Consider the following 20,828-nt stretch of genomic DNA (forward strand, 5'->3'; position numbering starts at 1 on the left):
GCAACTGAGTACAATCTTATTTCTATTATCACATTCCAAGTAAGTTGCAGTTTGATTAGACGCTGTTAGTTTTTACTAAGTGGGCCTTGGAAGCAGAGAAATACATAAAATAAAATACTGCATTGATCTATGAATGAATATGAAGCAAACTGGCATGCATTAAAACGCCCCTGGACATAAATAAGAATGTAGCGAAGATGTTGTGTCAGAGGTTAGGGGCTAAGAGGGTCAGGGACAGACAGGGTAGTCATGGTGACAGGTTAACATCACCACCAACAGTTAACTGTACTTTCAAAATAACAACAAACTTGAAAATATCATAGCACCACAGGAGAGAAAATAGCACCTAAGTCTTGATTTCTTGTGTTTCATTGAAAAGTGACATCTCCCGTTGCATATATAGTTTGATAGAGTAGAAATATGGAAGTATTGAAGAAAAAAATATCAAAGTTGTTTATTAAGTTAATAAAATCTCCAAATGCACCCAAAATAGAGGACACAAGAGGAGGAATGTTTTTTGTCGTTTTTTTCTTGACACATTTTATTTTATGCTAATCAACTCTCACATACTAGCGCAGAGTATTATTTCCATATTTTATTTTCATTCGGTTCTTAAATTACAATAAGGTGTTCTTCACACCCAGCAACAAGACAAGCACTCCTCATCTATTCTCCAATTTACACGTCCAATTCCTTACTCTAGTATCTGCAAATTTGATGTATTCCAATGACCATCATCTCTTACCTCATGTCTTAAAAGGTCACATGCATGTTTTGAAGCCAGAAACAATAAACATTACTAGGAAAAATATACAGAAAGTACTTACAAACATACAAAAAATATTTATATATATTTATATATATAAGTTCCATTCAGAAGAATGGGGAGACAATTATGCACAAAACAAAGCTTCCAAAATGAATGAATGAGCGAATGAATGAACTAATGAATAAAATATTCAAAGTGGGAATTGAGAGGGAGACAAAAAACAACAATGACAAAAACCGATAAAAAACAAACAAAGAAGCAACCTGCCACATGGGATGGAGTCCATGGCAACCTTCTGAAACCAGTGGAGTAGCAGGTAAAGGTTTGCCTCCGGTGCATTGGACAACCAGACTGGATCTACATCAAGTGCGCTGGGATCGGTGATAGGGGTCAGTGGTGAAGATAGGGGTCGGTAGTATCTGACTTATTCATGTGATGGAGAAGGCACACTGAGGTTACAAGGTTGCTCTTTTTTTTTTTTTGACATCAAATCCTCTAGAAATTTATTGTAGTATTCTCATCTTGATTTTTGTGTATTTTATTCATACTTGTTGCTTTTGGACACAGAATGTTTTACACAAATACAAATTGTCCTATTCATGTGTTTTGTTTCTGAGAAAACAAAGATGCTTTTTATTTTCTCCATTTTGTTCAGTAAACAGTCTTAGCCGATGAAACAGACAGGACCCACTTCGAATCCAAACTTCTGCGTAGCTCCGCCGAAATCGTTGAACATGATGTCAACAAAAGGCACCTGTTCCACCTTTGGTGTGTTGATCTCCAGTACTGTCTTTTCATAGCCCTTTTTCAGCTGAAAAACAGAGAGCGGGAGAGACATAGTGAGAAAGTGCTACTGTACTTCGACCTCTATATACAGTAGAGTTTATTTTTTTACATCAAATCTTAAATCATTTAAACAAACAGGAAACTGTGTAGAGGCTTACTATTCACATTAATCATACCTCTTTCTAAACCACACACAGTCGCACACAAACACACAATTCACTCCCCACACAAACACACAATTCACTCCCCCCACCCCACACAAACATAGAATTCACTCCCCCCATCCCACACAAACACACAATTCACTCCTCCCACCCCACACAGACACACAATTCACTCCCCCCACCCCACACAGACACACAATTCACTCCCCCCACCCCACACAGACACACAATTCACTCCCCCCACCCCACAGACACACAATTCACTCCCCACACAGACACACAAAACACACATGCCGTTATACACATGACCAGCAAATCACTGCACACACACCTATGCCCTTACACACACACTCTTCCACCCGTTACACACACTTTCCCCCACCCTTCCATCCACTCACCGCACAGCCGTCCACCACGGCTCTGATGTAGGGGTTGTTATCGTAGGACATCTCCTCGTCGTTGGACCCCAGGAAGCGGATGGCCTTGTCGTACGAGTCCCCGTCCTGGTCGTGCCAGGCCACCGACTGGTAGCAGTTGTAGGTGAGGTTCTGGCGGGCGGCCGCACTCAGCAGACGCAGGAAGGTCATCTGGACCACACCAATGGGGTTTCCCTCAGCGTCCACATACGAGAGCTAGACAGGGAGGAAAGGGGATATAGGGTCTCGGCCGGAACAGACACTGTCGACTAATACAGACACTATACATACATACTATACATATTTGGGTGCATCTGAAATGGCACCCTATTCCCTAAATAGTGCACTACTTTTGAGCAGTGCTCTGGTGAAAAGTAGTACACTATTTAAAGAATAGGGTGCCATTTCAGACACAACATTGCTTTACTGTGTGTTCTCTACCAAGAACACTCAAATCTACACATCACACCGTTCTCATGTACTGTGGTGTCTCGGGAGGGTTTCTCACTTTTATCTGTGAATTCTAATTCTGACACCTAGTAATGTCGTCGTGGGGATACGATTTCATGTGATGTTAGACGGAGTGTTTCGCAGACAGCAGACTGTAGGTATATGCAGCATCGTGGCGGACTCAGTGCAATGACACACCGTCACTCAAACATGTCAGCATTCCTCACCTCTCTCTCTGGCGCAACGGCTGCTTTGACAGAATTATGGCATGTCAATCGGTGGGCGCAGTGCGCCGCGACATAGGTTTGTCCCATCAGTCACTGCAGCACCAGGGAGAGAGGGGGGTTGTAGGTAAGAAGATCAACGGTGGCCGGCTCGTCTCCAGAGGGTATGCTAAGCTTCATTACCCATAATTCACGGTGGCGCTACGTGAGTAGGATACAATTCCGATTCCTCAGACGACAAATCAGGCGGGGGGATATATCAGAGGTGTTCTGGCTAGGTCCTTTAGAGTGAAATATCTAGGCTGTCATCAACCAGCTTTGGGAGAGATAGAGAGGCTTGCTATATTATGAGGTCTGTCTGTCTGTCTGTCTGTCTGGGTCTCTCTGAGCAAGCTCGTGTCTGAGAAACAGTAAGGCAGACAGGGGTAACTACAGGAGCTTTAATCTACAGGCTCTGGGGCCTTAGATATTGACTGGCTTATTCTCTGCTGAAAGACTACAATGGTTCTGTAGGAATAGCATTCTACTAGCAATGTACAAGCGACGAATACTCTCAATCGAGGAGCTAACCGTAATTGAACACTTTAGCTTTAATTAAGAAATTCTGGAAATGTATTGTTTTGATACGAGCCCATTAGTAAATGTAAAACGTAATTGTATAAATGAAAAATAATAATGGTTTAATCGGTTTCCGCAATTTAGAATTAGCCTAATTTGCCTTGTTAAAGTGAATACTAAACCAACATGTGTTCTATTATACTAATGTAGTTAGTCTCTAATGATTACTAATCATGCCTGATGACCCGTCCATGTGTGAACATCAGTCTTTGGTGTGATGCTATTTTACGCTGGAGATCCGTTTCCATACCAACCAGCAGTGTTCCACCATCAGTTCCACAGGGTTCTCTTCTTCTTTCAGACAAACAGGACTGACTCAGACCAAGAGCCAAGCGCATGCAATGCCCATGCCATGCAGTCGAAGCAGAGAGCCACTAATGTGTGTGCGTGTATAGATACACACACACACACACACACACACACACACACACACACACACACACACACACACACACACACACACACACACACACACACACACACACACACACACACACACACACACACACACACACACACGACTCAACCTGGACATTAATGGACATTACAGATTACTATTAGAGGGAAGCCAATCAAATCTGTTGTACTGTATTTTCAGGTACCCACAAGTTGGCCACACCATCATCAGATAGGAATTTGGTTGGCCACACCATCATCAGTTGGCCACACCATCATCAGATAGGAATTTGGGCTCATAAAAAACTATATCCTATATCCATTATGTCCAAGTAACAGTGTCTGTCTGTCTGTCTGTCAATCAGTGGCTCCTAAAGGGAGTAGTACCCCTCACCCCTGTGAGTGTCCAGGTACTCAGAAAGGCTAGGTAGATCCTCCCCTGCTTCTGTCTGTTCCTCCCCTCCCTCCCTCATCCCCGCTCTGCCCCGCAGAACCAGTGTGTAGAAACAGCCCTACATCGCCATGGAAACATTACCTCTTCATCGCAGCCGCAAGTCAAAATTGGGTGTACCCAGAAGCCCCTGGGAATGTGACTGAGTGCCTGACCTTTGACTGTTCACATTGAATCAGTATTGTTACCTACCGTAATCCTGATGTGAGTGAATGAGAAGGTGAATGTGTGAAATGAGTGTAGCAGGAACAAAATGGTGCCCAATCACTCTCCTGTGACTAGCTTTCACATGATTTATGAATAGGTATCTGTACAGTAAGAGTATCTATGAGTCAGCTGGAAATGCTGAGGGCAATAGGAGTAGTTGTTGTAACTGTGTTTAAATAGAAATGTGTGTCTAACTGTGAGAGGCACTCAGTCACTTCTAGGTGATGCTCTCCAACTTCAGAGAGAGGCAGGTTGAGTGGATGCATTTACACTCATACTTTCCCATGGCAACATTCAGTGCCAACACACTATGATTTACTCAATTCTATGACTTTTTGTACTACACTTACCTTTTTGTATTGAACTTCAATGGAAACTTGTCTTTAACTTCTTCAACTACTAGTTGCCATGGTAAAGTATGTCTGCCAGTCTGTCTGTTCCACCAACTATGTCTCCCTCTATTCTGGAAGGAAGAGACTTCACCTACTGCAGTATGTCTTACTGAAGGTGTGCTGAGCTGAGCTTGATCGTGCTGAACCATGCAGAGCAGTGTCGCCACAACCACAAGCCAGAGTGCCAGTCAAAGACCAGTGCCAACCAGTACAGGAACCATGCAGAACCAGTACTGACCAGAACCAGAACCTAGAACCATGCAGGGCCCTCAGGCCCACAGAGACCCAGCCAGGAGTCACCCTAGCTGGGCCTCCAGAGACCTGTGGGCGTGCCACTTACCAGAGAACCTCGCTTGTAGCGACTATACCAAGAGCCTGGGGTGTCTTTGGGCCATTTTGCCATTTTGCTCTGTAAAATATGAGATGAGCCGTTCAGGAAAAAGGGAAGGGGACGGGGGGAAGGGGGGCGTCAGGGGGGCTTACCAGTTTACCACGTTTGAATTCACTGAACCAGGAGCCAGGGATCTCCTTTACCCAGGAGGTGAGCCTAGTCTGGGGTACGGATAGAGCGAAACAGGGGGGAAGAGGAGGAGGAGGACAAAAAATGAAGGTTAAAGAAAGAAAAACAGTAAGAACAGCCTCCTGAAAGAAAGAACAACTTCATCCCTCGTTCTTCCCCTCTAAACCCTCCCTCCCTTGGTCCATCTGTGGCGTCTGAGAGACCTGCAGTAGTATTGTGTGACACCGAACAGCTCGGGACAGTGTAAAATACCTTAGCAAGCCATTATCACATTTTGTATAAACATTGGCTGGCAGCTAATTACTGATCAAATATTAATGAGTACACAGTGATTCATTAAGAGATGTTGTATGAATACTAAATGGCACCCTATTCCTTATACAGTGCACTGCTTTTGACCAGAAGCTTAAATGAACACCATAATAATAATAATAATATGCCATTTAGCAGACGCTTTTATCCAAAGCGACTTACAGTCGTGCGTGCATAATTTTTTTTTGTGTATGGGTGGTCCCGGGGATCGAACCCACTACCTTGGCGTTACAAGCACCGTGCTCTACCAGCTGAGCTACAGAGGACCATAGTCACTACTATATTGGTATAGAGCAGAATGGGGAAAAACTAAGATACTTATTGGTAGTTCTAATGCAGCTCTATACCAATATAGCAGTGACTATGGTTTTATGGTGTTCATTTAAGCTTCTGCTGTATACTGTAGGTAAAGACAAGTCGCTTTGTTTTTCTGGTTTTCATTTAAAACTAGTTAAGCTTTTGCTGCATAGCCAACAAGAAGTCACTTTTCAATTAAAAAGCTGTTAAGAGTCTGCTGTATAGCCATCGAGAAGTAAACATATATCTATTTTTTCATTTAAATTCTATTCAGCTTTAGCTGAAGATCTACCCATTAAGATCTATCACATTAATGGCCAGTGGTACTCCAGTGTGATAATATTCTGAATATTATTATACTTCAGTAATGAGCTAGATGAGTCGGATACAAGGTTTATACAGGGCTTGTCATCAATGCCTTAATGTGTTAATGAATGTTCAGCTAGAGATCAATTAGCGCTGGGAGACAGCATACATTAAACACACCCTGCTGTCTTGAAAGGCACTTTCAGCTCTCCTAGCATGAGTGGAGTGAGCAGCAGGGGACCCCACTGGAGGAGACAACTGATACCCTAGAACTGATCCCTTCTACTGGAGGAGACAACTGATACCCTAGAACTGATCCCTTCTACTGAAGGAGACAACTGATACCCTAGAACTGATCCCTTCTACTGGAGGAGACAACTGATACCCTAGAATTGATCCCCTCTACTGTAGGACACAACTGATACCCTAGAACTGATCCCTTCTACTGGAGGAGACAACTGATACCCTAGAACTGATCCCTTCTCCTGGAGGAGACAACTGATACCCTAGAACTGATCCCTTCTCCTGGAGGAGACAACTGATACCCTAGAACTGATCCCATCTACTGTAGGAGACAACTGATACCCTATAACTGATCCCTTCTACTGGAGGAGACAACTGATACCCTAGAACTGATCCCTTCTACTGGAGGAGACAACTGATACCCTAGAACTGATCCCTTCTCCTGGAGGAGACAACTGATACCCTAGAACTGATCCCTTCTCCTGGAGGAGACAACTGATACCCTAGAACTGATCCCTTCTACTGGAGGAGACAACTGATACCCTAGAACTGATCCCATCTACTCTAGGAGACAACTGATACCCTATAACTGATCCCTTCTACTGGAGGAGACAACTGATACCCTAGAACTGATCCCTTCTCCTGGAGGAGACAACTGATACCCTAGAACTGATCCCTTCTACCGGAGGAGACAACTGATACCCTAGAACTGATCCCATCTACTGTAGGAGACAACTGATACCCTATAACTGATCCCTTCTACTGGAGGAGACAACTGATACCCTAGAACTGATCCCTTCTACTGGAGGAGACAACTGATACCCTAGAACTGATCCCTTCTCCTGGAGGAGACAACTGATACCCTAGAACTGATCCCTTCTCCTGGAGGAGACAACTGATACCCTAGAACTGATCCCATCTACTGTAGGAGACAACTGATACCTTCTACTTCTAACTCTTCCTTTTCTCTCCTGTCCTTCACCTATCTATCTCCTCTCCTCTATCCTCTCCTCTGCATAACTCATGATTGGTAGACTTGGGATACAGTGTCCCAGGCTAGCAGGGAGGGATGTGTGTGTGTGTATGTGTGCGCACACCTCCTCTCCTCTCCTCTCCACTCCACCATGTATAACCAACCAGCAGCAGAATCCTCTCTGGGTGCCTGTCACCTGCCATAACCTATTACAGGTGACTGGGCCAGGCACGACACTAGGCCGCTGACACTTAGCTGGAGGATAGTACGGCAGAACTGTGTGTGTGTGTGTTCACGTGTATGCATGCATGTACATGCGTGTGCAAGGGAATCGTTGACTCTCTGTTGACAGTGAGGGACTGCCCCAAATATATTCTTTGACATGTCAGTAGTGTGTAACACCAAACGTCTTACATGAAGCTGCTGCCCCCTCGGGGCTTGGAGGACCCTGGGTATTACACTCATACAAGTAAAGGAACAGTGATGCATGAATCTTACATACATGAGTGTTATGTGATTATGCAGTATTGTCAGGAGAGAGGTATATATGATTTATATGCATAGTACTTTGCCTGGGGCCAGGGAAGAATAAATAAATATTAACTTATCTGCATCATACAGTCAGAGTTATTTAACCTGTCAATCAAATGGGGAACAGTTGACACTTGACAGAACAATGTAGACAGATTGTTTTATACACACTTTTTTAATCAACCATAAATATCACCATACCATGCAGGCATGATGAATTTTAATATTTTGTAAATATTTCCCTCATTATATCCACCAAAACTTCTCGAATGTGTACGGTTACAGTTTTTAAGCATTTATTTTAAGCATTTTCTCCCACTGAATTTCTATCATTGGCTCTCAAAATCTGACAATTTTACCAGTTGTGTGTGTAAAAGCGCCATGACTTACCCCTTCAGACTTCTTATCAGGGTAGATGCAGCTCTCTCCTCCTGCTGTGAAGTTGCAGTAAACCTTGAACGAGTCCCTTGAGCAACCCTGGTTGGGGTCGATCCAGTATTCACCTGAAAATGACAAGAAATGGAGGGAGGGAGGGAGGGCGGAAGGGAGAAAATGGGGAAGAGGGAAAAGAAAGAGGGAAGGAGAGAGGAAGGAGGGAACCTTAACAATTAGAAACCTTTTCATCAGAGATCATTCAATGTTTAAATTAGCATGATTTAGCATTCCAAGGAGAGAGACTATTCTACACCCCACTTACACTCAATGACAGGCAATATCATCAAATACCAATCATATTTATAATCCTATTTCTCTATCACATTTAAATCCATTATAGTAGTGACACTTGGCCCTTAATATTGACTTTGACCTGTATAAAATAGCCCCACCTGTATGAAAAAGATGGCTAGCACCAGCCACCTTTTCCAAACAAGTTTCAAACAAGATTATTCCGGGGCTTCAGCACCAAACTTAGTAAGACTTGAGAACGTCAGATATAGCATTTCAGATCTCAAATCGATGCCCACCATCGGGGAAGTCGGGGTGGCATAGCTGCAGGTCCTTGCAGGTGCGGGCGGGGTTGCCCTGTGTTCCCAGCGGGTGCTTCATCTGCTCGATCTCCAGCTTGAGGGAGTTGAGGGATCCGAAGATCTCCTCCATACCATCGTCGTAGTCCTTGTAGTTGGCATCTGCATTGGCCTCATCCATCATCTGGCTGGCATCAATGTTCCTGCGGCTCCGCTTGGGGCTTGACTGCATGGGCAGCGGGTGGATGACGTCCCCAGGAGGACCCTATGGGGGTGGAGAAGGAGAGAGAGGGGGAAAGGAGGAGACAGGGAAAGTAGAGGGGGGGGAAGGAGGAGGGGAAGAGATGAGGATAGAAGAGGGGGAGGAGGTGAGGAGGAGGTGGAGAAAGGAGAGGGGGAAAGAGGGGAAGAGGTGGAGGACGTGAGGGGGAGAGGAAGAGGTGAGGAGACGGGGAAAGGAGAGGGGAGAGGGGGAGAATGGGAGAGGGGGGAGAGGAGAGGGGGAGGGGAAGAGAGGGAGAGAAATGGGAGAGAGATGCTTTAGTCAAGGGTATTCTATTATTAATCTTCACGTAGTATAATTTTGTTTACTTAACTAATCATTATACAGTACGTATAGTTTATGTATAGTAAAACATGCAGTAAAACTACAAAACAACAACATGTAATGACATCACACAATCATGAAGATAACTTACAGGAGGCCCAGGTTGTCCAGGAACACCAGTCTCTCCCTTGGGACCAGTTTGACCCTGAGGAAGACAGAACAGAACAGCATCATACACACAGCCTCTATTGACAGTAGGACATGGTTTAGACTTTATAAGGTCATATACACAACTTCTATGGACAGTGGGACATGATTTTGAGGGGACAGTAGGACATGGTTGACAGGGGCATGGTAGTTTGTGGGGACGCTTACCGATGACCCCTTAGCTCCTTTAGGACCAGGAGGACCTGGTAATCCTGGAGGTCCCAGGGGACCAAGAGGACCTGAGGGGCCAGCAATACCCTGGAGGGAGAAAATTAGATAGGAAGGAGAGAAGAGAGGGGGATCAAACCACACTTAACTGTGTTGACTTGATATGATCAACTGTATTATCAGACCAAACCACAACATGTCACTTTTTATTAGGTAAACATCGCTCAATAATCATGTAAACAACAGTTGTAGGTCTGCTCACATTGTCTCCTTTGGGTCCTGATGTCCCCTGGGGGCCTGGCAGACCTCTGTCACCCTTCTCTCCCTGCTCTCCTGGGGGCCCGATCAGACCAATTAGACCAGGGTGGCCCTGAGGAGAGGAGAAACACAGATCAAAACATGCATCAATAATCAATCAAACATTTAATTACTCACATCGATCTGCCTGTCAATCAATCTCTCTTCGTATATCATTAGTGGGATGACTCACTGCCCTGGGGCTAATACCAGATACATAATCAATAGGTTTGAACACTGAGCAGTCAGTTATGATTCACTTGAATGTGTACAGTATGGAATATACAGTATCTCTATCGAAAGATTTCACGTATATCTGTATAGAATATTAGACATCAACATCATTAGCAATGGAAGAAGATCAATACAGTATGTAACTTTTAGCCATGCATGCAACAGGTATGTCAATATTTGACTGTAATATTTACAGTATACTACATGTTGTCAATAACCTACTGAAACAAGGGGGTGGGATTTACCTTTTCTCCCTTAATGCCAGAGTCTCCCTTCAAACCTGGTAATCCTGGAGGACCCTGTGAGAGAGAGAGAGAGAGAGGGAGAGAGAGAGAGAGAGAGAGAGAGAGAGAGAGAGAGAGAGAGAGAGAGAGAGAGAGAGAGAGAGAGAGAGAGAGAGAGAGAGAGAGAGAGAGAGAGAGAGAGAGAGAGAGAGAGAGAGAGAGAGAGAGAGAGAGAGAGAGAGAGAGAGAGATGGAAATAATTTGGGAGAGTTGTAGCGGAGAGGGATGGAAGGAAGGGGGTAGAGAAGTAGAGAGGGATGGAAGGAAGGGGGTAGAGAAGTAAAGAGGGATGGAAGGAAGGGGGTAGATAAGTAGAGAGGGATGGAAGGAAGGGGTAGATAAGTAGAGAGGGATGGAAGGGGGTAGATAAGTAGAGAGGGATGGAAGGAAGGAAGGGGGTAGAGAAGTAAAGAGGGATGGAAGGAAGGGGGTAGAGAAGTAAAGAGGGATGGAAGGAAGGGGGTAGATAAGTAGAGAGGGATGGAAGGAAGGGGGTAGATAAGTAGAGAGGGATGGAAGGGGGTAGATAAGTAGAGAGGGATGGAAGGAAGGAAGGGGGTAGAGAAGTAAAGAGGGATGGAAGGAAGGGGGTAGAGAAGTAAAGAGGGATGGAAGGAAGGGGGTAGAGAAGTAAAGAGGGATGGAAGGAAGGGGGTAAAGAAGTAAAGAGGGATGGAAGGAAGGGGGTAAAGAAGTAAAGAGGGATGGAAGGAAGGGGGTAGAGAAGTAAAGAGGTAGAGTAAAAGAAAGGGAGGACATATAACATTACACGTCTGACCCAATAAGACAAGGTACTGTGAATCCTGTGACATCCAATGACCCGGGTTTACGGGTAAGGGGTTAGGGGTCAGAGGTTAGTTGTCTCACCATGGGTCCAGGGGGTCCGTCTGGGCCTGAGGAACCTGGAAGACCTTGTTCCCCCTGCATGGAAACAAGATACAAGTCAGTGCTTTAACCGACAGATCTTCACATACAATGTAAGGTTGGCAGGTAGCCTAGCTGTTAGAGCATTGGGCCAGTAACTGAAAGGTCATTGGTTCGAATCCCCCAGCCGACAAGGTGAAAAATCTGTTGATGTGCCATTGGGCAAGGCACTTAACCCTAATTGCTCCAGGGTCACTGTTGATAATGGCAGACCATGGCTGTAACCACACTCTCAGGGGGATATGCAAAAAACACATTTCCAATACACACTTATACATGTGTGAAATAGGACAAATGTAAGCACCCACCTTACTATTAGTATGATTCCCTTACGCTTATTGTGTGATTTAGAAATGGCTTTTGTAGATCAGTCACTATAATAATCTATGAGTGTTGTAGAAATGCCCTAGTTACTGTAATAGCTATGACACAAAGTACTGAAAATATGAAACAATGTTGTACTTACAACTGGGCCAGGGATACCTCTGAGACCTTCAGAACCTTGCTTGCCAGGTGCTCCCTGAGGCCCAACGGGGCCTGTCTTGCCCTGTGGGCCCTCCAGACCAGACTCTCCCTTGGCTCCCTTCTCTCCTTGCCTGCCCTCGGGTCCAGTTGTACCATGGGGGCCTCTCTTTCCTGGTGGACCAGAAGGACCTGACTCTCCAGTGGGTCCAGGAGAACCCTAAAAGGTGAGAAAGGATAAGGTTAAAGTACATGATCAGAGAAAAAAAGATGAGTGACTTAGTGATAAAAGCTCTTCTACAGCACTTGTATCTTTACTGTAGTTATCTTCAGATATGAGAAATGTTACATTTGTTAATGCTTGTTTGTCGTTAAACAGGTGTAGTAATACATTAGGTGAGACTCACAGGTTGACCAGCCTCTCCGTCGTCTCCCTTGTCACCAGGAGGACCGTCTAGACCCTGGCAGGAGGAGAAAGAGAGACATTGTAAAAGTTGCATGACACTGAATGGATAGGTCACAGTTTTGGATTTTTTAAATGTCAATAGGTACCAAAGCATTACAGTAACTGGATGCCAAAACAATATCATTGTAACATTTCAGTGACTTACAGCTTGTCCGATCTCGCCAGGGGGACCAGGATCACCAGGGAAACCACTTGGACCCTGGAAATGAAAGCCAACAAAATGCTCAGTATTTAGAATTACTCTAGAGAGAACTTACTAACACATAAAGAGACTACATCTTACTTTGCCTTCCACTGACAATTGATTGCAAATCCACAACATCCATTGGAATACATTCACATGGCAGTAACAGGACACAACTGCAATCAATCAGTCAATCAATCAACCAATCAATCAACTGTGATATGTGACTCTACAGAGAAGTGTAACCAGGACTTACAGGACTTCCTTTAGGACCGTCATCTCCAGGGGGACCTTTAGGGCCGGAGGGTCCAGCAGAACCTGCAGGACCGGCCTCTCCCTTCTCTCCTCGCTCTCCTCTTGGGCCCTGTGACAGTGGGGCAGTGTGTTAGTGTGTCAACAGTGTGTTAGTGTGTCAACAGTGTGTTACTGTGTCAATAATGTGTTCATGTCAATGCCCAGTAGAACTGTGCTTAACACACTCCATGTGGTTGGTCGGCTTTCCTCTATAATGGTTTTAATAACAACTTTGTGAAATGATTCAATTATTGTTAAGGTAATGGTGAAGCCTTTATTCTGATGTTTTGTTATAATAAATATATGAATCGGTAAGTTTTTGCATTTGCAGCAGAATAATTCCTTCTCTCCAATGGAGGCAGTGATGGGGAGTTGTAGTGTGGTGTTGTGGGGCTGTGTTGAAACTGTTGTTCTGTTGGATGATGATGGTGGTGTGAAGGTGCTGTCGGTTCTCTTACAGGTCCGCCAAGTTCTCCCTGAAGACCAGGCTCTCCGTTTTCACCTGAGTCACCCTGAGAAAGGAATAGAGAGAGAGAGAGAGAGAGAGAGAGAGAGAGAGAGAGAGAGAGAGAGAGAGAGAGAGAAGATAGAACACAATATATATTTTTTTCAGAAACGGCAGTGAACCAAAACAACTCTAAAAATCATATTTACAGTAAACCCAATGTCCTGACGCCCCTGGGGAATGAAAGAGATGACACCAGAGGTTTCAATCCATCACAGCCAGTCAGAGTTGTGCCTGGAGCAGGCAGAGAACAGGCGACCTCTGGGTCCTCCCTGGTCTCCTCCATACATCTTCCACTCTCCCTCCCGCTCTCCCTGCCTGTCTTATTGGGTAGCGGGCTCAGGCTCCAGGCCCTGTCGTTACTCACTGTCACATAGGCCCTGTCGTCTCAATCAATCTTGGACATAAACGGTGGACAGCCACGTGTTCCTAGAGACAATGTTTATCTAACCCTGGTCTGGGAGAGACAGGGCAGCAAACTGCCTGGCCTGGTGTATTTGGATTGAACTGTACAGAGCTGAGCCAAGACAAGCTGTGCTTAGCGTACACAGGCCTAACTCTGGGTTATCATACCCATCCATAGCCTAAATGAGCATCTGGCCCATTTGTTTCTGTCAGGATATCCAGTCCAGGCAACAGAGCAGAGAGAGCAGAGCGAGAGGCCTGTTTAAAAGCATGAGTGATTCTCTCTCCTGTACTAAGCTTTTTATACAGCCCTGTGTCTCTCTGGGAAGCCTGACTCTACATAGGGGCTGCATAGCAAATGGCACCCTATTCCCTATATAGTGCAATTACTCTTGACCAGGCCCCACAGGTTCTGGTCAAAAGTAGTGCACTTTGTAGGGAATAGGGTGCTATTTGAAACACATCCAGGGCCTGACTCCATCCTACTGTCAGAACAGCAGCTCACAACAGCCAGGGGGAAGCTGGGTGAATCTGCTGAGAACAGGAAGAGAGAGAGAGAATGAGAGAGAAGAGAGAGAGAGAGAGAGAGAGAGAGAGAGAGAGAGAGAGAGAGATAGCAAGAGAGAGAGAGAGAGAGAGAGAGAGAGAGAGAGAGAGAGAGAGAGAGAGAGAGAGAGAGAGAGAGAGAGAGAGAGAAGAGAGAGAGAGAGGGAAAGACAGAGAGAAAGGAGAGGACTAAAAGTTTCAGCCTAACCACTGCTATAAAAGCTGCCAGATCAGCTCAGATCAGATTAGCCAGAGAGAGGATTGTAATTGTGGTGAGCTAAGCTTTTGTTTGAGGAAGGGATGGATGCGTGCTCCCAGGGGAAAGACTCTCAGAGGGCGAAGGTCATTCCATCAACGGACCAGATAAAACAAATCACGCCATCATTGCAGTAGAAAGTGCTGAGAGCGTGTGGTGGACAGCGGGGCTGGCGGCTGCCAAGACAAAGCTTTCATAATCAAACAGCTACCTCCGACCGCCCGCCCTGACGGCGAGCGAAACACCAAGGATTATTTTGTAAGAGCTGTTTTTAATATTTATTCACACTCCTACTCTCTCTAGCGACAACACTGTTGAGGATGACAACACTACCATTAAGCTGTGTGTCTGTGTGTGTGTGTGTGTCGCTCACACTCACTTGAGAATGAAAATGAGCCTTTCCCATTTCAAACATTATCTATTGAATAGCTGCATCAAATATTGATGATGACAAAAGCTTTGAAAAGAGGATGAGTGGTGATCTGAAATATGTTGTACTGAAACTCAAACTGACAATTGGACCTCTTGCACAGTAAGCATATCTGTCTCTTGTTGGTACTTTAAACCACAGTTACTCTGATTGATGAGACACTTTCTACCACTGAGGTCAGCAACAAGGTAAATAGACGTTGCCATCTACTCTGGACTGCTGTAAACTATGGGGATTTTATGTGCAGGAACAGATGCATAACGACTATGTACCTTAATACTGTCTGAGTCCTCTGCTATGTAGATCTCCAAGTAATAGGAGACCTATGGTGGACTCGGAGACCCATGGTGGATTAGGAAACCCATGGTGGACTAGGAGAGTCATGGTGGACTAGGAGACCCATGGTGGATTAGGAGACCCATGGTGGATTAGGAGACCCATGGTGGATTAGGAGACCCAAGGTGGATTAGGAGACCCATGGTGGATTAGGAGAGTCATGGTGGATTAGGAGTCATGGTGGATAGGAGAGCCATGGTGGATTAGGAGTCATGGTGGATTAGGAGTCATGGTGGATTAGGAGACCCATGGTGGATGCCCTAGGGCCTATGCATCCAATGGGATCAAGAGGACTAAGGCAAGTGTAGGAAGCTTCAGAAAAATATGGAAAGGTTCTACCATATAAATATAATCCATTTTGGATTCATGGATTGTATTTCTGTGGGTTCTACATTGAGGTGAAGGGTATTAACAGGTAGACCTTACCTTCTCTCCAACAGCTCCGGGGTTTCCAATACCACCAGGTGGTCCCTGAGGGCCGTCAGCTCCTGGGGGTCCGGAGGGGCCTCTGGGGCCAGGGGGACCGGGAGGACCCTAGGAGGGTAGGAGAGAAGGAGTGATGAGTCTACTGTCATCACATACACATAGGAATAAATCATATACAGTATTCGGAAAGTAATCAGACCCCTTGACTTTTTCCACATTTTGTTACGTTAAAGCCGTATTCTAAAATGTATTAAATTATTTTTTCCAATCTACACACAATATGCCATAATGACAAAGCAAAAACAGTGTTATTATAAATCTTTGCTAATTTATTTAAAAATATATCACATTTACATAAGTATTCAGACCCTTTCCTCAGTACTTTGTTGAAGCACCTTTGGCAGCGATTACAGCATCGAGTCTTCTTGGGTATGACGCTACAAGCTTGGCACACCTGTATTTGGGGAGTTTCTCCCATTCTTCTCTGCAGATCCTCTCAAGCGCTGTCAGGTTGGATAGGGAGCACTGCTACACAGCTATTTTCAGGTCTCTCCAGAGATGTTCGATCAGGTTCAAGTCTGAGCTCTGGCTGGGCCAGTCAAGGACATTCAGAGATTTGTCCCGAAGCCACTCCTGCGTTGTCTTGGCTGTGTGCTTAGGGTCGTTGTCCTGTTGGAAGGTGAATCTTCACCCCAGTCTGAGGTCCTGAGTACTCTGGAGCAGGTTTTCATCAAGGATCTCTCTGTACTTTGCTCCGTTCATCTTTGCCTCGAACCTGATTAGTCTCCCAGTCCCTGCCGCTGAAACACATCCCCACAACATGATGCTGCCACCACCATCCTTCACCGTAGGGTTGGTGCCAGGTTTCCTCCAGACGTGACGCTTGGCATTCAGGCCAAAGAGTTCAATCTTGGTTTCATCAGACCGGAGAATCTTGTTTCTCATGGTCTGAGAGTCTTTAGGTGCCTTTTGCCAAACTCCAAGCGGGCTGTCATGTGCCTTTTACTGAGGAGTGGATTCCGTCTGGCCACTCTACCATAAAGGCCTGATTGGTGGAGTGCTGCAGAGATGGTTGTCCTTCTGGAAGGTTCTCCCATCTCCACAGACGAACTCTAGAGCTCTGTCAGAGTGACCATCGGGTTCTTGGTCACCTCCCTGAGTCTCTGAGCTCTTCCGACAATTCCTTCGACCTCATGGCTTGGTTTTTGCTCTGACATGCACTGTCAACTGTGGAACCTTATATAGACAGGTGTGTGCCTTTCCAGATCATGTCCAATCAAATGAATTTACCACAGTTGCAGAAACATCTCAAGGATGATCAATAGAAACAGGATGCACCTAAGCTCAATTTCAAGTCTCATAGCAAAGGGTCTGAATACTTATGTAAATAAGGTATTTCTGTTTTTTATGTTGAATAAATTAGCCAACATTTCTAAAAACCTGTTTTCGCTTTGTCATTATGGGGTATTGTGTGTAGATTGATGATAAACAAATATATAAAAAATCAATTTTAGAATAAGGCTGTAACTTAACAAAATATGGAAAAAGTCAAGGGGTCTGAGTACTTTCCGAAGGCACTGTACATATAGGAATCTGACAGTGCTAAATTCATTGTATACAATCCATGTACAATACACTAAATTCTGCTCTATTTCATACAACTCTATAGCAATATTGCATAAGAGGATAGTAGGAACTCTTACCATCTGACCAACATCTCCGGTTTCTCCTTTCTCGCCGGCCGGACCAGGTAATCCCTGCAGTCAGACAAGATAATGACGTCAGTAACAATCACAACAGAGGCCTATGCACCCTGGTCAAAAGTAGTGCACTACATAGGGAATAGGGTGCCATTTGGGACACAGACATAGACTGTTCCTGGTTCTGGTTGTGGTTCTGACCTGCAGTCCCACTGGGCCTGGGGGTCCATTGAACCCTCTGGATCCTTCATCTCCCTTCTGGCCAAACAGACCCTGCTGACCTCTGGGACCGGGCTCTCCATCAGCTCCCTACACACCCGAAAGAGAGAGAGGAGGAGAGAAAGAAAGATAGAAGGAGATAGAGAGAGAGGGAGGGGATATAATGTATATAAGTAAGAGAGTGAGGGGGAGAGAAGAATTAGAGGTTGAACGGTGGCATAGACCAGGTCAAGAGACTGTGGCAGGGACAGAAAGTGACATCATAGATAAAGTGTCCGCCTCCAGATCCAATGAACTGGAGGATGAAACGGTTCAGTGGGATACTTACAGCAGGACCAGGCGCTCCAACCGGGCCTTGGGGACCAGTAGGACCAGGTGGACCATGCTCTCCTTTGTCTCCTTTGCCTCCCTTCTGACCTGGCTCTCCAATCTCTCCCTGGTGATAGAAACACAGTCAACACAACTCAATGACTCCTGTTGAGTTAACTCACTTAAATCCTGTTGAGCTAGTGTTCAGCTAAATTAAGATTTGTATGTGAGTGAGTGCTTGGCGTGGAAATAAGAGAGGTTTCAGGGCTTTTTGTTGGGTATATGTCATTGTCGCCTTCAATATCATTCGGTGACACAGTGGCAGAATTAGGAGTCAAATGATATATAATGTACAGGTAACTGCCAAAATAAAGGAAACACCAATATAAAGTGTCTTAATAGGGTGTTAGGCCACCATGAGCCAGAACAGCTTCTATGCACCTTGGCATAGATTCTACAAGTGTCTTGAACTCTATTGGAGGGATGCGACACCATTCTGCCACAAGAAATTCCATGATTTGGTGTTTTGTTGATAGTGGTGAAAAACGCTGTCTCAGGCACCACTCCAGAATCTCCCATAAGTGTTCAATTGAGTTGAGATCTGGTGACTGAGACGGCCATGGCATATGGTTTACATAGTTTTCATGCTCATCAAACCATTCAGTGACCACTCGTGCCCTGTGGATGGGGGCATTGTCATCCTATGGGGGCATAGCCATGGTAGCCAAAATAATGGCCTGCCCAGCATTTTTATACATGACCCTAAGCATGATGGGATCTTAATTGCTTAATTAACTCAGGTACCACACCTGTGTGGAAGCCCATGCTTTCAATATACTTTGTATCCCTCATTTACTCAAGTGTTTCTATTATTTTGTCAATTACCTGTATATGTAATATACTAAAATAATTATATAATATATACTGTATATACGCCATTTAGCAGACACCTTTTTCCAAAACCACTTACACCATGCTCTACCAACTGAGATAGAAAGGACCACATCCCAGAAGGTTTGTCATCTAACTAGCAGCTTGTCACGGATTCCATTCACAACTTGTTTGCACTGCATTTGCACTGCAAAATCAGAACACCAGAACGTCACACTGTTACGCATACTCAAATGCGTTTGCAGTCTCTAGGTGTTTGAAATGGTGGGAAAACATTGAGTCAGACTTTTCCTAAGCCAGCCCAGAGGATGGTTATTGCTTCTGAAACAACATTATTCTACTCTCCTTAACTCCCCTTAATAAAGCCCTTGGAAGTTATCCTCTCCGAGTGTGAAAGGCCTTGTAATGAGACTGTGTGAATGTTAGTGAGATCCTCTTTGTGTGTGTGTCTCTCTCTCTCTCTCTTTCTGAATGTCAAATACCTGAGTATTCCCTGTGTCCCCCAGCACCAGGAGAAAGAGACTAAGTTAACAACTAAAGCAGCATTCCTCCAAGGATGAAATATTCAATTACAGCTGATCTTCACACAAATGTTTCTCTATATATCTCTCTCTCTCTCTCTCTCTCTCTCTCTCTCTCTCTCTCTCGCTCTTTCTCTTTCTCTTTCTCTTTCTCTTTCTCTTTCTCTTTCTCTTTCTCTTTCTCTTTCTCTTTCTCTTTCTCTTTCTCTCTCTCTGTGTGTCTCAGTGTGTCTCCTGTCTGTGTGTTTGCATACTAATAGCAGCTCCTCTCTACCATCTGAAACGTACAAATGATCGACATAACGGGTTCATCTATCTGTCAGCTGGAAAGACTGACATGTCAGTCAGGGCCAACACCGCATGTCAACACCCCTGAGGAGAGAGAGGGTCATGAGAGAGGACAAACACCCTTTGATCTAAGTCATCACGTTGAGTGTGTTTGTGTGTGTGAGTCAGAGAGTGATAGACATGATTTAGTTTTTATCTAAGCTACAAAGTGTTCACTTTTATATACATTCACAAGCACGGACGCACACACACACACACACACACACACAAACGCATCCTACTCTCCCCTCAGCGGGCCAACCCACCTTGTCTCCATCCTCTCCTGGGGGTCCGAGAGGTCCAGCGGGGCCGGGCAGACCAACAGGTCCCTGGACACCGTCTCTACCAGCGGGGCCTTGGGGTCCTTTTTCACCCTATAGCACATTAAATTACAGTACATTTCATTCCACTCATTTACCAGACAACTCTCATCTGGAGACTTACTAAACTGCAGGGTTTAAATCAATTACATTTTAATTCAGTCAATTCAGGATGTTTAACCGTTTACTTCCTGAATTGACTGAATTAGAATAGAATTGACCCGAACACTACTGTCCTGTACAATACGTTGATTCAAACGGGGAGGCTGAGATATACAGTAGCTGAGAGAAACGTGTTTGTTTCCTAACAACAGGGTTTATGTTAAAACTAGTAGCATGGACAGAACCAGGCTGAACTGAACTGGGTCATACCGGTCCACCCTTCTCTCCAGCGGGTCCAGGGGGTCCCTGAGGTCCTGGTCGTCCAGGGAGACCGGTGGGTCCGGCTGGGCCAGCAGGACCACGCTCACCAGGGGAACCCTAAAAACAGAGAGACACGGTCAGTACAGGTCACTACTAACAAGTCTTGTACTATCTTTATTCAGAGCCA

The 20,828-nt window shown here is 45.0% G+C and overlaps 1 protein-coding gene across 1 annotated transcript; it reads right to left on the bottom strand.

Moving 5' to 3' along the window:
- Positions 1-1,251: 1,251 nt before the first annotated feature.
- LOC311122580 (uncharacterized protein) lies at positions 1,252-20,758 on the bottom strand (the record flags this gene model as incomplete). Its single annotated transcript, XM_084196921.1, has 22 exons — positions 1,252-1,580; positions 2,118-2,351; positions 5,214-5,282; positions 5,357-5,425; positions 8,446-8,558; positions 9,021-9,285; positions 9,719-9,772; positions 9,943-10,032; positions 10,205-10,312; positions 10,719-10,772; positions 11,625-11,678; positions 12,148-12,363; positions 12,551-12,604; positions 12,755-12,808; positions 13,050-13,157; positions 13,546-13,599; positions 15,992-16,099; positions 17,695-17,748; positions 17,893-18,000; positions 18,239-18,346; positions 20,225-20,332; positions 20,651-20,758. Coding segments are annotated over 22 exons (2,337 nt in total), but the record flags the coding sequence as incomplete, so codon positions are not given.
- Positions 20,759-20,828: the final 70 nt, after the last annotated feature.

The sequence above is a fragment of the Coregonus lavaretus genome (genome assembly GCF_964263955.1).
Source record: "Coregonus lavaretus genome assembly, contig: HAP1_SCAFFOLD_1241, whole genome shotgun sequence".
NCBI classification, from domain to species: Eukaryota; Metazoa; Chordata; class Actinopteri; order Salmoniformes; family Salmonidae; genus Coregonus; species Coregonus lavaretus.